Source organism: Chlorocebus sabaeus, chromosome 22 (assembly GCF_047675955.1).
Source record: "Chlorocebus sabaeus isolate Y175 chromosome 22, mChlSab1.0.hap1, whole genome shotgun sequence".
In the NCBI taxonomy this organism is placed as follows: domain Eukaryota; kingdom Metazoa; phylum Chordata; class Mammalia; order Primates; family Cercopithecidae; genus Chlorocebus; species Chlorocebus sabaeus.
In genome coordinates, this window is record NC_132925.1 from 49,694,174 (window position 1) to 49,711,565 (window position 17,392).

The 17,392-nt window shown below is 48.6% G+C and overlaps 1 protein-coding gene across 1 annotated transcript in view; it reads right to left on the reverse strand.

The window, feature by feature from the left end:
- FGD5 (FYVE, RhoGEF and PH domain containing 5) overlaps positions 1 to 17,392 on the reverse strand; it is a 122,372-nt gene that overhangs the window by 49,221 nt on the left and 55,759 nt on the right. The window contains exons 4-5 of the mRNA XM_007985334.3: positions 4,399 to 4,457; positions 4,257 to 4,287 (exon numbers count right to left, since the gene is read on the reverse strand). Of these exons, the coding sequence (XP_007983525.3) occupies positions 4,257 to 4,287; positions 4,399 to 4,457 (90 nt within the window). The remainder of the gene's footprint in view (positions 1 to 4,256; positions 4,288 to 4,398; positions 4,458 to 17,392) is intronic.

Below are 17,392 nucleotides of genomic sequence, written 5' to 3' on the forward strand. Positions count from 1 at the left end.
GGGGTCAGCTGCTCGGTCCAGAGTAAGCCTGCAAGACTGCTTTCTCTAGATGTCGCAGTGGAAAACCTCAGCGCCAGGGAGTGAATGCCTCCAGCAAACCTTCTGTCGGCAGGCGCAGTCCTGAGTTTGCCCACATTCTGCATTCATGATAAACAGTTTGCTGTTTGATCATATAGCCTCCAGTGGAATGCTGAGTTGGTCACGTCCCACAGGCCTTTGGCTTCCTACATGAAGACACCTCCAGGTGATCCCAGCTCCTAGCCATCAGGTCACCCCCAGTCTTTGAATCTTCCAGTTGAGGCCCCAGACATCATGGAACAGACACCAACTCCCACCACCATGCCCTGTCCAAATATCTAGTCCAGAGAATCTGTGAGCATAACAACATAGTTGTCTTATGCCACTAAGTTCTGGGGCACCACTAGTTTGAAGTGGTAACACTTGAGCTGAGACCTCGATGGGAAGATCGGGGTAGGCCACTCCAGTAGAGGAAAGAGCAAAACTGTAAGATGTGAACGCATTTGTGTTATTTGAAGAACTGTAACAAGGCCAGTGTGGCTGAAGGCAGTGATGAAGAAAACGGTTAAAAGAGGTACTGCCAGAGAGGTGGAGAGGGGCCGGGTCATGTGGGCCTCCTGTGTGAGGAAACTTCTCCTGGGGCAGGATGGTGACAACTTCCAGAGTTCTCTCCCAATCAGCAGACTGGCTTCTGAACAGGCCTTCAATGCCTTAGTCCAAAGGAGCGACCCTTGGTAAGAACTTTTGGTTTCTTCTAGGAGAGACTTGCTTTAGATGAAAAAACAGAGGACAGAAGGTATCCAGGGGCCACACTTGTTCAAAATCTCTAGCTGTTCACCATATACAAGGAAAGGCACAAGCTCCTTGGCCCAGCATTTTTGGTACTTCTCAATCTGGTCCTAGCCTTATTTGGGGACCCATTACTTGATCCCTGATTCTGCCTCCTACCTGCCTTTCCAACATTTTCTATGTTCTAACCATGTGCGATGATGTGCTATTCTCCAAACATACCATGAGCCTGTGAGCAGTTGCTCATGCTGACTCCCTTGCTTTACGTGCCCTCTTCCACCACTACCCTGGCCTGGTGAGCCCCCTCAGAGTCCATCTCAATGGCACCTCTTCTGCAAACCTTCCTGCATATCTCAAAGTGAATATGTCTTTCCCTCCCTCATGCCCCTGCAGATTCTGCACAAAACTACAGTTCTGCAAATTATACTTACACAGAGTAATGTAAATTGTCTGTTCACATATTGATTTCTCCTCCCCACCTCCACCCTCTCTCCCTGCAAAACGAAAACTACTCAAGCGCTAGTTCTGAGCCTTATTCAGCTTTGGGACTCCAAGGCCTATTTCAGTGCCTACAGTAAACATCCTGTGACGTTTCCAGAATGAATGGGCAATTCAGATGGATAGATGAATGGATGGATTGCTGGTTGGATGGGCAGATAAGGAATGGATGGATGGTTGGATGGGTGGGTAGACATTTGAGTAATAGATTAATTGGGAGTGAATGAGTGTATGGTTGTGTCACTTGATGCATGAATAGATGAAAGGACAGATGAGTGGGTGAAAGGCTGGCTGGCTAGGTGGATGGGTAGAGATTGACAGATGGGCAAGTAAGGAATGTTCTTATGACTGGGTTCCTGGAAGGATGGAAGGCAGCCGTTAAACCAGAAGTCAGTAAGCTTTTTCTGTAAGGGGCCAGATGATAAATATTTTAAGTTTTGTGACCCACATATGGTTTCAGTCGCATATCCTCCTTTGTCTTTTTTCACAAATGTTTTAAAATGTAAACTCCATTCCTATGGAGCCCATAGGCTACATAAACCCAGGACCGTGGCCATCAGGATGACTGGAATTCATGGCAGCCACTGAGTTAGCTATAGCTACCATGTAACAAGCAACAGAGCTGCACCCCAAACACAGAAGGCCACCCCCACCCCCAACAACAATAGCACAATGTAGCCAGGACCTTTCCTGCTGGGGAGATTTGGGAGGCACCGTCAGCTCCTCCTTATCACTGGGGACAGCTTGGGTATCTCAACAGCATCAATCTCTAAGACAAAATTCTGAAGAACTTGCCAAGCTTAACAACCAGGGATAGATTCAAAGCTGAGGAGTGGTGGAGAGTGCCCGAAAGTCTATGGGTCTCCTTCAAGACTCATGTCCCTAGTTAGGACCTGGAGTCACACTGGGAGATGCCTGCCCCCTTTATCCTCGTAAGCACTGATATAAGATACAGCTCCAGACCACAACTTCCTGCAACCAGCTTCTGAGTGGTGACTGTTATTTTATTTTATTTTTTTTTGAGACAGAGTCTCGCTCTGTCACCCAAGCTGGAGTGCAGTGACACGATCTCGGCTCACTGCAACCTCCGCCTCCTGGCTTCAAGTGATTCTCCTGTCTCAGCCTCCCAAGTAGCTGGGATTACAAGTGCCCACCACCATGCCCGGCTAATTTTTGTATTTTTAGTAGAGATGGGGTTTCACCATGTTGGCCAGGCTGGTCTGGAACTCCTGATCTCAGGTGATCTGCCCATCTTGGCCTCCCAAAGTGCTGCGATTACAGGCATGAGCTACCGTGCCTGGCCCTGAGTGATGAATTTATGGGCTCTCCCTTCACCCCATCCTTAGGATATTATTATGGATCACCAGGGGCTTCAATGTCTTTCCAACTGGCAGGAAGCAGAGCAAACACAGATGCAAGTTTCCTAATTAAAACCCTCTTAAAAAGTCATAAAACAAAAATGCCCAGCCCCTGTCATGCTGCCAGCCCAGAAACAAGGGAGAAAGAAGAAAAAAAAAATGGGAAACTGATCCTTCCGGCCTTCACCAAATAGATCTTTTAGGTGTAAAAGCTGAATGGGGGCTGGTACATTTCACACCTGAGGGCTTTGGGGTTCAAGAGTGCACACAAGGCTTTCATCCTGAGGGGACAAAAATGAGGAGCCAAGAGCACCAGCCCAGAGTAATGCTCTATCTGCCCTCCTGGGTTCCCGGCTGCTATCAGCTCACGTGGGGATGTGATGCCAGGGTGACACTGTTGATAGGGACCTCAGTTGGGTTCAAGAGGCCTGGCTTGGTGTTGAGTGCTCTGGTACACCCAGAGATGGTCCCTGCCCCATGGAGCTCCCAAGGCAGCCAGGAACACCCAGTGAATGCGAGGGCAGTGACCTGGGAGCCAGGAGCCCCAGCACTTGTCCTGGCTCCACCACTGTGTGACGCGGGCCATGTCACCTCCTCTGGGCTTCCACATCACCACCTACAAAATGTCCAGGTGCACATCCCCAGCTCTGACATTCTTGGAGATGGTGAATGATTCAAAGCACCACAGAACCCAATGCTCAACCATGGCAAGAGTGCAAATGGCCCAGAGAGCTCAAAGGAGCGGGGAGCCTGAGTCTGCCATGGTCCCCCACTTCCCAAGTCTTTGCTGTGCCCTCTTCTCACCCTTTCCTATGGCCTAGCCCCAAACATCACCTCCTCAGGGAAGCCTGCCCAAGGCTGTCAGTCACCCCCCTCATCCATCCCCTTTGCTGGCCAGAAAGCTCCTGGGGAAGGGCCCTGTCTGATCTGTCTTCCCATTCTCCAGTTCTTGTCATGCAGCGAGAGTTCAAAACAATGTCTGCTGAACTGAATTGAGGTGACTGCAAAGGGATACTCTGTGAGCTGTCCTGTGAGTTATGAAGGGGAGCATTGCCTGATGTTCAGGCTGTCCCCAAGTCTGGCCTCCTTTCCTCTGAAAGCCCAAAGGAGTACCCTCCCCACCAGCTTAGGCACTACCACCCCGATGCTAAGGAGACTGAGGAAGACTCTTGACACCTTCAGCTGCTCTGTCACCAGGCAGACACCTTTTCCATACGAACCTAAACATCGCACGCATACAGGTACACAAACTCACATACACAAACTCACACAGAGCAATGCCCAGAAACACCTCACTATCCTCTTCCTGCCTTTCTCAGCAAGAGGGCTAAGGAAACCTCAAACATCCTGCCCAAAACCTCAGCCCATGCCCCCACGCACCCCATCCCTGAGCAAGGAGACACATCCGCTGTCTGCCCCCAGAAGCACATTAATCAGGAGACGGACTTCCCTGAAAAGCCTTGGTGAGTGGCTGCCTGCTGCCAGGCCTCTGTTAATGGAAATCACCTCTGTCTCCACATTGCTTTCCTGCCTCTTATATCACAGACTTCTAAAAGGGCAATTAGTTTTGGACAATTAAAATGATTAACTCACCAGATGTAAGTGCTGGAGCATCTCCACGTATCTGCAGAGGGAAAGAGGGTTGAGGCTGCATTAATCCCCATCCTGTGTAAGCCCAGGAGGGTGACGTTTTGTTTACAAGCTCAAGGCCACAGGCAGCTCCTTGGGGACTCACGCTTTCTCTGAAGATAGCAGTTCCTGTGCGATGACAAGGGCTCTGGACTGTCCTTCCACCTGTGGGAGGAAAGAGAGCAATCAGGTGGGACAGGCATCAGTGGTTTCTAGGAGGCCACCATGCTGCTGGAGGCAAGTTCCAAGCATTTCTCAGACCATTTCCTGGTACGCATTACCTGTATGTTCTTCAACAACTTATTTAACCTCTCTGCACCTCAGTTTCCTCATCTGTAAATGTGGATTTTATTTTATTTTAAAAATGTATTTATTTTATTTGAGACAAGGTCTTGCTCTATCACCCAGGCTGGAGTGCAGTGGCATGATCTCAGTTCCCTGTAGACTCGAACTCTCAGGCTCAAGTGATCCTCCTGCCTCAGTCTCCTGAGTAGGTGGGACTATAGGTATGCACCACCACACCTGGCTAATTTTTAAAATTTTTTGTAGAGACAGGGTCTCACTACATTGACCAGTTCAAGGCTGGTCTTGAACTCCTGGGCTCAAGCAATCTGCCCACCTTGGCCTCCCAAAGTGCTGAGATTATAGGCGTGAGCCACTGAGCCCAGCTATAAATGCAGATTTTAACAGAACCTAACTCTGAAGGTTGTTGAGCTAATGCCCAGCATGGCACCTGCCATTTAGTAAATGCTCAATGGCCATGATGATGGCATGACCTTTATATCCCACTTCATGACCCCACCAATCCTGAGCAACCTGTGGTTCCCCGTACTGAGGAATTCTGTCTTTTCTCTTGCTTTTGTACATGCTGTTCCCTCAGCGTCCTTTCCCCCTCCTCTACCTGGCTAACTCCTAGGCATCCTGTAAAACTTAGCCACGGCAGCACCTCATCCAAGAAGCCTCTCCTGATCCTCCCCACTCAACGGCCTGGGCTAGGTATCCTTTCTGAGCATCTCCCTCTCATGACACTTATCATTACTGTGAAACAATCACATCTCTCCAGGAGGGCAGGGACCAGGAACTTCCACCTCTGCATGACCAGTGCTTAGCGTATGGTAGTTCTCTTTGTTGGCTGAAAGAGTGAGTGAGTCAGTGAGTGCACATTCATTCCCCTTGGGAAGCACTAACTCTGCAGGCTGACCTCAGATGGTAAGCTGTTTAACCCATCTGAGCCCCAGTTTCCACAACTATATGATTTGGAAATAGACTGAGATTATGTCTATAAACAGGAAGGATGGGCAGGGCTGAGACAGATGCCTGGGCCTTCTGCCACAAGCAGGCTCCTGCTGGGTGGCCCCAAACCTGCCGGATATCAGACACAACTAGTGGCTGAGATCCAGAGATGCAAACACACGCTGTGGCGGCCTGATGAAACTGACAGGGGAGGCTGTGAATGTGCAGGCATGGCTGGCTGTGGGTGGCCCATGGCAGAGCAGAGGGCACTCAGCTGGGAACACCTGCTTCCTGGTACAATTCCGCACAAATCACTTTCAAGGTCAAGCCTCAGTTCCCCATATGTGGACAAACTAACTTCTAAATTCCCTTCTGTGCTGAACCTTGCGTGTTACTAAACTTGAGGAGCCACTCATCAAGTGAGTGATCCGCTCTAGTGATGAGAAAATCACTGCTGAGAAAGTCACTGCATAGTGTTGTGGTTAAAACCATGGGTTCTGAGGCCGGGCACAGTGGCTCATGCCTGTAATCCCAGCACTTTGGGAGGCTGAGGCGGGTAGATCATGAAGTCAGGAGTTTGAGACCAGCCTGTCCAACATAGTGAAACCCCGTCTCTACTAAAAATACAAAAAAAATTAGCTGGGCATGGTGGCAGGCGCCTGTAATCCCAGCTACTCGGGAGGCTGAGGCAGGAGAATCGCTTGAACCCAGGAGGCAGAGGTTGCAGTGAGCTGAGACTGTGCCATTGCACTCCAGCCTGGGAAACTGAGTGAGACTCCATCTCAAAAAAAAAAAAAAAAAAAAGCATGAGCTTTGGAACTAGGAAGTTTCCTGCCTCTGACTCTTATTTGTTGATTGAGCTCTCTGTGCCTCAATTTTCTTACCTGTGAAATGGCCACAGTAGGAGAATAGTATCCAGCACATATGCATGTCATAAGGATCAGATGAGCATCTATATAGAGAATCTCTCACACTTGGAACTGTGCCGGGCACACAGCAAGCACTATGAAATTATTGGCCATCATTATTCTTGTTGTTTTTGTCACTGAGGTGGTGCCAGAAACAAAACCAAGTAACCAGGGATAGAATAAGAAAAAAAATTTAGAGTCAAGTAGGGGAAAGGCCTTAATTGCAAAATGAAGGCTGGGTCACTCCTCTGACAGTAGCAGCAGAGATAGTGGAAAGCAAATGGACTCTGGAATCAATCACATCCATTTCAAACCCAGCTCCAGCACTGTTTCACGGTATGACCGCTGGCGAGTCCCTATCTCTGAGCCTCAGTGTTTTATTGGTAGAGAACAACCAACGCGGTCTCACACACTGGCTTCTTGAGGACGCGTTTCTGACTCAGGGCCGCTGCATGTGCTGTTCCCTCTTCTTGCAATGCTCTTCCCCAGATCTTCTCACTTGTACTTTCTGGTTCTTAAGGTCTCTGCTCAAAAGTCACAACCTCAACCCATGACTGCCTGACCTAAAGAACACCCCAAATCATTTTCCACTCTGGGGTTTCTCCATCTTGGACTGTTGACATTTTGAAGAATAGTTTTTGCTGTAGAAGCTGTTCTTAGGTATTACAAGACAACTAACAGCATCCCTGGCTTCTACCCACTGGATAACAATAGGAGCCTCCACTCCCTCATCCCCCATTGTGACAACCAAAAATGTCTTTAGACACTGCCAAATGTCCTAGGGCTTGGGGTGCTGCAAAACGTCACCCCTGGTTAAGCACCCCTGCCCCATCTTTATCCTGCTATGCTTTTCATCAAGCAGACACGCACCAGAGCAACCTGGGCTCGCCCCTCTGCACTCGGCCTTCCTCACTCCGGATCCTCAGAATGTGGCCACAATGGCACAAAGACAACTCTGCTGGAAGTCAAGATGCCTGGATCCTCCCCCAAACAAGGCCATGGGTGGCTGTGTGGCTGTTGGCAAGCCCCTCTCGGATGCCTCCGTTTCCTCATCTGGCAAACAGGTGAGTGTTCCTACCCTGCCAGGATGAGATGACATGATGGATGGCAGCCGTCACACCATACCCAAACTTCTGGAGTTGCCATCATTACCACTGTTACAATCTCCAAGCTGTCGAGGACAGGCTTTTGGTAGGGTCCAGACACAGGCCCCTCTGCACGTCCCACCCAGCCCCTCCTGCCAGACGTGCAGATTCTGGGTGGGATGCACAGGGCAGTCCTGCTTCAGTGACTCTGGGATGATGGATGTGTCTTCGCCAGGCGGCCAACGGGGAGGCCTGGCAGGCTGTGTGCCCAAGGCACGCAGAAACTGCTTCTGGGCGTTGCCCAACTGGGCCATTTAATATAGATGTTTGTTTAACCAGGAAATGAACTCCGAGGCTGACGGCAGCGTCCAGGGACAGGCTTCTGGGAACAGGGCTCCTCCCAGGAGCGTGGGGGTTGGGGGTGCCAAGGCCCATGCTATTGCTATGGCATTTCTCAAGGTGAAGCTATGGGTGCTAACATTAGGCCACCTGCCCCTGCCTGAAGCTGTCCCCAGGGCCACTGGCCTCCTCCCTGGTCCCCAGCAAACCAGCTGGTTCAACACTTGGGTATTCTGGGACCCAGGCAGGTCAGGAGGGATAGTTCTTCCTCCAGGGAACCTCAGTGTTAGACAGTGGGTCACACAAAGAGTCAGGAATCCTGGTCCTCTGTCTCCATGCTTTAGTTTTTCCAACTGTAAAACTGAGTGCTCAGCCTCCCTCTAAGACATCAGTTCCCAAAATACAGTCTGAGAACCTCTGAGAACCTCTGTAAGGTCCTCCCTTTTCCAACTACATATCTGTGTGAGCCTGAATATTATTCATTTAAGTCAACCAAAACAATTCCAACCCACTGGGTGGGGAAGTAGATAGGTGAATCCAGCTACCTTCTGTTCAGCCAGACATTAGTATTTGTAAAAATGTAAAAATGCCACTCTTCTCTCTGTTTTTTCTTGATTGTTTTAGAAACTAGGGTTGTTTTTTTTTGTTTGTTTGTTTTGTTTTTTGGCATAAAAGTGCTACTTGTATTAACATGTAATGGGTTTGTTATCTTAAAATGCATTAAAAGATGTTTTAAAATTTTCTGATTTACTTTCTAATGTGGTAAACATTGAAGAGATGTGATTCATAGAAATAAAAACTCTTTGGGGCCCTCAATCATTTTTAAGAGAGGAGGTGGGTCTGAGACCAAAAACTTTTGAGAACCACTGTTTCAGAGGTTGTCACACAAAGACAGCAAAGGGTTGTGGATAGAAAAGCTCTTCATAATCAGTAAAAAGCTACAGGGGAATGAGGCATTAGCATAACTGTATTATTACAGGGGCCAGGGAATCCCAGGCCTTTTGGCCTGTCCCTCAGGATGGTCCCCAAGTACGCCCAGGGTTCACACAATCCTTCCCCACAATGTCCTACCTGTGGGAGAGGAAGGAACAGCCTTAAGATGCCTGTCTCGTCGCCTCCCCTCTCTGTGTACAGGCCTCCTGGGTCCACACCTGCTCGACCTTTAAGATGGTGTGGACTGATGTTAATACCCACCTCTTTCTTTCACTGGTCTCTGCCAGTCCTTTGCCAAGCTCCATGCCCCCAAGGCCTCTGTGTCTGGCTCAGCACACGCCCCCATCAGTTCACACCTGTCCCCCCGCACCTGCGGTCACTGAGCACTCCAATCTGAATGCCCTGTGCTCACCTCTTTGAGACCTCCTCCTCAGATGTCCCTCAGCAGTGTCTCCCTCCACTCCCTCCAGCCTGGGCCTCACCCACACTCCACACTGTTCTGCCTCTGAAGTCCAGGCTTCCCACCTTTCATCTTGGAACCAAGCTCCGACCCTCCCTGCACCCTTGACTGACCTCTCTCTCACTCACTCTGAGCTCCAGCCTCCTAGCCATTCCCACAGCCTCCTTCTTCCATCACCTGCATCCTTGAGTGGCTGCAGAAGCTCCCAGCACTTACAGAAAGGGGCCCCTGTGGCTCAGCCCAGGGCTGTTCCCAGTCCCCTCCACCACTCCTCCACGCCTCATGGAGCTCCAGGTGATCCCTTAAGCCTACTCTATTTTTTCCTACCTCTGGGTGTGTTTGGCTTACACAGTTTTCCCATGCCCAGAATCCCCACAAAGCCTCAATAAACATCTGTAGGTCACAGGCTACACCTGAGGTGCCCCCGATGCCCTGTACGCACCAGCCTCCTCTGCCACACAGCCCCCCTAAAATAACCCACATCCGCACACAAGGAAGGGGCCATCTTCTATGGCTGTTTCAAGCCCTGGGGAAATTTTCCTTGTGAGTCTTCCACGTGTTGAGGGTCCCAGGAAGGGGTCTGCTGGAGTATTCTGAAGTCACATCTGGAGATGGGAGAGTGGTCAGAAACCCAGATACATGGGGCATTAGGCTCCAGGAGAATACAGACTCCAAGTCCCCTGGGGATCACCGGGGCAGGCAGGGAACATAGGTCGGGGTTTCCAGCACAGCCTTCAACGACTGCTGGAAAACTCAGAGGCAAGGACTCAGGGAGAGGTGGCTCACTCTTTATCCCAGCTGTCACCTGTGTTCCTGGTGGCAGCACAGTAGGAAGAGGAGGCAGAGGACAGTGAGCGCTTGCCAGGACAAGCGAGGGGAGAAGGACGGACCGAACAGCAGCCCCCTGGCTTCCCCAGGACCAGCTGGTCAGTTTCCAGATCATGCTGACTAGTCCAGTTCCTGAAGTCAGGCTGGTGTGAGTGTGGGTTTGGCCCAGCTACTTAAAAGACCTTTAATTTTGGAGAGATCTTTGGTTCTGGCTATAGTCTGTAACAAATTTGCAGAAGCAGCATGCTATCTTGGAACACCCTGAATGAGGGATCAGGAGGCCTGACTTCTACTCCTGACTTGGCCTCCAACCTGCTGAATAGCCCTGAGCAAGGAACGGGTGACAAGCTTCAGTTTTCCTTCCAGTGAGCTCCTATATCACTGAAACTTCGTTGAACAGTAGCTCGCCACCTCTCCCTCCCTCCACCCCCAGCAACCACTAATCTACTCCTTGCTTCTGTGAATAAGGCTATTTTATTTTTTAGAGATTTAGGGATCTCATTCCGTCACCCAGGCTGGAGTGCAGTGGCACCTGGGCTCAAGTGATCCTTCAGCCTCAGCCTCCTGAGTAGCTGGGACCACAGGCATGCACGCCATCACACCCAGCTAATTTTTTTATTTTTTGTAGAGATGAGGTCTCACTGTGTTGCCCAGGCTAGTCTCCAACTCCTGGCCTCAAGCGAACCTCCTGCCTTGGCCTCCCAAAGCGCTGGGAACACAGCAATGAGCCACCATGCCTGGACCTATATTTTAGATACCTCATGTAAGTGGAATCATGCAGTATTTGTCCATCTGTGACTGGCTTCTTTCATTTAGCATCAAGCCCTCCAAGTTCATTCACATTGTTGCAAATGGCAGAATTCCCTTCCTTTTTATGGCTGAATAATATTCCATTGTATATACAGACCACATTTTCCTTATTCACTCACCCAAGGACAGGCATTAAGAGTGTAGATCTGGCCGGGCGCGGTGGCTCACACCTGTAATTCCAGCACTTTGGGAGGCCAAAGCAGGTGGATCACCTGAGGTCAGGAGTTCAAGACCAGCCTAACAAATATGGTGAAACCCCCATCTCTACTAAAAATATAAAAATTAGCCGGGCATGGTGGCGTGCGCCTGTAGTCCCAGCTACTTGGGAGGCTGAGGCAGGAGAATCTCTTGAACCCGGGAGGCGGAGATTGCAGTGAGCTGAGATCGTGCCACTGCACTCCAGCCTGGGTGACAGAGCTGCCTCAACAACAACAACAAAAAGTGTAGCTCTTACATTAAACATTCTTGCCACAGTGAAAAGAAACAGTGGTCTCTAAATGCTTCTTTCAGCTCTCTCACCTTTTGGAATCCTAAGAGAGCGGCTGTGATTGTGATTAGCAGCTCCCCATGTCTGATGGCAGGAAAGGGCCAGTGCTGGCTCAAACAAGACACAGCCCCCCCCATCTCACTTAATTCCAGAAAGGTCCAGCCATGACCTCAAACAGCCAGCTAATGGCTGGATTCTATGCCTTCGTCCCATCTGTTCTTGCCTCCTATAAACTTTCCTCCTTCTTTCTATTTAACTACATCCTGCTCTCTTCCAAGGAACACTCAGGCCTCATCACTTCGTGGAAGCCTTCCTGACTGCTCTCTTACAACAGAGAACCCTTCCACTGCTCATGGTTTAGTTCACACAGTTGGGTATGGGGTTGCCCCTGAGACCTAAAAATAAAATCCTAAACTCCTCCACTGACTGAACAAGCCCCTTCTTGACCAAGGGAACCCCAGAAAAACCTAAAAGACTGAGTTCCCAGTCATGACACGATGGGAGATTAGACACACATCATTATACTCCTTCCCTCTTTCAGTTTAGACACAACATCTGACTAGCACTAATGTTAAAATAGAGATCACAAGACTGACAGAATGGACTCTGTGGCAATAAGATACCAAATTATAACAAGACCTAGGGTTGTGCCAGGCAAGGGTTAAGCCACACACCCCACACTTAACTCTGTTCTCATTGCCATAAGGTTTTTCTTTTTCACCAGCAGCTAAACAAGCACTGGCCTCAAGATAGGCAATGATGAAACAATTGCAGCTCTTCCACCATCAGACACTGACTAACTAAGCCCCCTGTTCTGCCAGCCAAGCTACAGCTCTGATTGGACAAGAGACTGACTTCTGTGACTTTCTTCCAATAAGAGACCACCGACCATGGACTGGTTCTGGCTGGTTTGAGAAAGCTGTGCACTGAGTGCCTTCATGCTGCCCCTGCTTTGTCTTTTGACACATAAGGCCTAACTGTAATACATTCAAACGTTAAATCTCCACCCCAAGGTGAACATGGGACACATGCAACAAGCATGCTTGCTTATCACACGTACACACTTCATTCTTTTATGAATATCCACAGCTCCTCCTATAACTTGATGAATATGTAAACTTGTCCAACCCCTGCAGCATAAATTCCTGTCTTATCCCTCCCTCCCTCAAAGCAGGTGTTTTGAGTATCTGCTTTGAGAAGCTGCTAAAGGCTTTAGCCAGAGGCTCACTTCCCAGCCCAAGAGAACAGCCACCTTTCAGGCTGTAAACCTTTATAAGAAATAGTCTCTTCTCCAGATTTATAGATCTTGTCATTTTTCAGTTAAATTCCATAATCTTTCCATCTCATGTGCAACCTTGGTTTATTTTTTAAAAGTGTGACATACAACATTCAGAGAAGTACATAAAATATGAATATAAAGTTTAAAGATCATCACGTGAATTGCTTTTTCATTCTCCAACTCAACTGTAAGTTCCCCAAAGCTGGGACCCCATTAGCTTCTTCTGTGGCATCTCCCAGAGCCAAGGGCACCACGAGTGCTCCACATAGACTGGGTGATTGTTGCACATAGACCAGAGTTCAGACTTCAGTGAGCACACACGAGTCACTGAGGATCTTGTCAACAGGCAGATCTGGGTTCGGCAAGTCTGGGGTGGGACCTGGGATGCTGTGTTTCTAATGATCCCCGAGGTGCTAGGGTGCTGTTGCTCCACAAATGGCACTTTGGTCATAGGCCATTGAGAGAGAGACAGTGACCACCACCAAGTCAGGAAGGAGAAAGCAAGACTGAGTATCACCTGTGGCCCACATCCCAAACACTAGGGCAAAGGGCATGTCTGAGACTTAACAGAGAGGAAACTCAGCCACAGAACAAGCTCTCCCAGGGCCAGGGGATCCTAACCTGCCCAGCCCTTTGGCCCTGGCTGCCTTCAATCACCCCAAGGCCCTCAGCAAGGCATGTGAGGCATACATGTACCCAGGATGCCTTCCAGAACCTTGGAGCCCTCTTCTCTCCCACCCCCTCTGAGTTGTGTCTACCTCCCTCTCCCTCCTCTGCCACCTGCCTTACAATGTCTCTTGTGTTACTGTACTGAAATGTAGTGCTCTCTGCATGGCTACGGGGGAGCCAGGGTGAAGCAACAGGAATATTAAAGATGCAGGTTGGACTCCCAGCTCTGCCACTCACTGTGCAGAGTAAGTTACACAGGGCCAAACAAGTGTTTTCATTTTATTAAACTGTCAGGCATTTGAGTTTGTTTTTCTTCTGTAAATGCAGAAACTGGTTTTAATGTATTCATTTGCTTCTTAACTTATTTGAAGATATTCATTGACTACATCTTAATGTACTAGGCAGCAAGGACACACCCATGAACAGGATAAACACAGCATCTGCCCTCCTGGAACGACTGCCAGGGAAAGGCAAACAATGTGCAAGAAAACAGAGAAATAAAGAACAAGACTACAGCATAAGGAAATAGCCAGGAATGCTGTGACAGAGCATGGAAGAAGATCTAGGAGCCCTCTCTGAGGAGGTGACATTCCAATTGAGACCTGTAGCCAGCCACAGGGCAGGGAGCACATTTCTGGTGGAGGAAACTCCAAGGGCTAGGAATCCAACTTCCAAGGGATGTAAAGGACCTCTTCAAGGAGAACTACAAACCACTGCTCAGTGAAATAAAAGAGGACACAAACAAATGGAAGAACATACCATGCTCATGGATAGGAAGAATCAATATCGTGAAAATGACCATACTTCCCAAGGTAATCTATAGATTCAATGCCATCCCCATTAAGCTACCGATGACTTTCTTCATAGAATTGGAAAAAACTGCTTTAAAGTTCATATGGAACCAAAAAAGACCCCGCATCGCCAAGACAATCCTAAGCCAAAAGAACAAAGCTGGAGGCATCACGATACCTGACTTCAAACTGTACTACAAGGCGACAGTAACCAAAACAGCATGGTACTGGTACCAAAACAGAGATATAGACCAATGGAACAGAACAGAGCCCTCAGAAATAATACCACACATCTACAGCCATCTGATCTTTGACAAACCTGACAAAAACAAGAAATGGGGAAAGAATTCTCTATTTAATAAATGGTGCTGGGAAAATTGGCTAGCCATAAGTAGAAAGCTGAAACTGGATCCTTTCCTTACTCCTTATATGAAAATTAATTTAAGATGGATTAGAGACTTAAATGTTTGACCTAAAACCATAAAAACCCTAGAAGAAAACCTAGGTAATACCATTCAGGACATATGCATGGGCAAGGACTTCATGTCTAAAACACCAAAAGCAATGGCAACAAAAGCCATAATTGACAAATGGGATCTAATTAAACTAAAGAGCTTCTGCACAGCAAAAGAAATTACCATCAGAGTGAACAGGCAGCCTACAGAATGGGAGAAAATTTTTGCAATCTACTCATCTGACAAACGGCAAATATCCAGAACCTACAAAGAACTCAAACAAATTTACGAGAAAAAAACAAACAACCCCATCAAAAAGTGGGCAAAGGATATGAATAGACATTTCTCAAAAGAAGACATGCATACAGCCAACAGGCACATGAAAAAATGCTCGTCATCGCTGGCCATCAGAGAAATGCAAACCAAAACCACAATGAGATACCATCTCACACCAGTTAGAATGGCAATCATTAAAAAGTCAGGAAACAACAGGTGCTGGAGAGGATGTGGAGAAACAGGAACACTTTTGCACTGTTGGTGGGATTGTAAACTGGTTCAACCATTGTGGAAAACAGTATGGCGATTCCTTAAGGATCTAGAACTAGAAATACCATATGACCCAGCCATCCCATTACTGGGGATATACCCAAAGGATTATAAATCATGCTGCTATAAAGACACATGCACATGTATGTTTATTGCAGCACTATTCACAATAGCAAAGACTTGGAATCAACCCAAATGTCCATCAGTGACAGACTAGATTAAGAAAATGTGGCACATATACACCATGGAATACTATGCAGCCATAAAAAAGGATGAGTTCATGTCCTTTGTAGGGATATGGATGCAGCTGGAAACCATCATTCTCAGCAAACTATCGCAAGAACAGAAAACCAAACACCGCATGTTCTCACTCATAGGTGGGAATTGAACAATGAGATCACTTGGACTCTGGAAGCAGAACATTACACACTGGGGCCTATTATGGGGAGGGGGGGCGGGGGAGGGATGGCACTGGGAGTTATATCTGATGTAAATGACGAGTTGACGGGTGCTGACGAGTTGATGGGTGCAGCACACCAACATGGCACAAGTATACATATGTAACAAACCTGCACGTTGTGCACATGTACCCTAGAACTTAAAGTATAATAAAAAGAAAAAAAAAAAAAAAGAAACTCCAAGGGCAAAGGGTCCGAGGTGGGTTTAAGGAGCAGATAGAACTCGTTTTATATCTTGCATGATGTCTGGTCGAAGAACTAGGTGTCCACTGAATTTTCTTTGATCTGTGATTAAGATATGGCAATAAGAAGATGACATGTCAGGAATTCAGATCTTCCACATCTCGTGCTAACATCCAAATAGCAAACACAGGAAGCAGGCAGGCCAGGGATGGGAAAAGGATGAGCTCGGTATGGGATGTGTTGAGTTTGAGGCATCTGTGGGGCTTCCAAGAAGGTCCCTAAAGGGCACCAAGAAGCTCCAGTCTGGGGTCAGGCCAGATGGTGTACTCTGGGATGCCACCTGCGTAGGGCTGGCCATGGCTGGAACGGGCTGCTGGCGAAGAGGGCACAGAATGAGGGAGGCGGGCTGGGGGCGGTGGAGCCTTGGGAAATGCCTAAGACAGTGGAGTCGACACAGTCAGAAACTAAGGAGAACCAGGAGAGGACTGTCAGGGAAGCCCAGGGAAGAGGATGTTCCCAAGGAGGTGAGGCCACCAGGGCTGAGGTTCAGGGCTTGTGTAAGAGGGGTCTGAAGTGGACGGCGGAAGGGGGTCTGGCTCCTGGATGTCAGGAGTGTTGCGCAGCACCAGTGACAGCAGTAAGGGAGGTGGAGTAGTTGGGGAGGCTTCAATATGGCCATGGCCTGAGGGAAGACCCGACGAATCTCTCCAGCCCCCGCTCCCCCTTCTTTACCCAACCTCACCTCGCTCCAGCCACAATGACCTCCTAGGCTCTGGCTCACAGACTCATCCCCGCCCTCCTGCCCCTGCACTGCTCTCCTTTGCCTGGAAGGCTCTGCCCTAGGGCTTCACAGTGCAGGCTCCCTCACGCCATTCCGCTCCCGCACAGATGTGTCCTCTTCATCCAAGAACCCCTCCCTGGGAACTGGAACCCTTCTGCACTATTGGCAGGAACGTAAGAGGGTGCGGCTGCTGTGGAAAACTATATGGCGGTTCCTCAAAAAGCTAAACACAGAATCGCCATATGATCCAGCAATCCCACTTCGGGGCATATACTTACCAGAACTGAAAGCAGGGTCTTGGAGAGATCTGTGCACCCACATTCACAGCAGTACCATTCATAACAGCCAAGAGGTGAAAGCAACCCACACATCTGTCAACGAATGAATGTGCAAACAAAATGTGGTCCACCCATACGATGGAATCAAACTCAGAGTTAAAGGGGAAGGAATTCCAACCCCTACTACAGAGAGGATGAACCTTGAGGACATTATGCTAATTGAATAAGCCACTCACAAAAGAACGAATACTGTAGGATTCCACACGTGTGAAGTCCCTAGAGTAACTGAACTCATAGAGATGGAAAGTGGAATGGTGGCTGCCAGGGGATAGGGGAGGAGGTACGGGGAGTCAGTGTCTAAAGGGGGCAGAGTTTCAGTCTGGGAAGAGGAAAAAGCTCTGGAAAGGAATGGTGGTGATGGCTGCATGGCAATGTAATGTGCTTCATGCCACTGCACTGCATAATTAAAAATGGTTACAATGGAGGATTTTATGTTATGTGTATTTTCCCACAATTTTTTAAAAATGGAAAAATTAAGGCATGCTGTGTCTAAGATGCCCCCACCCCCAATCCCAGG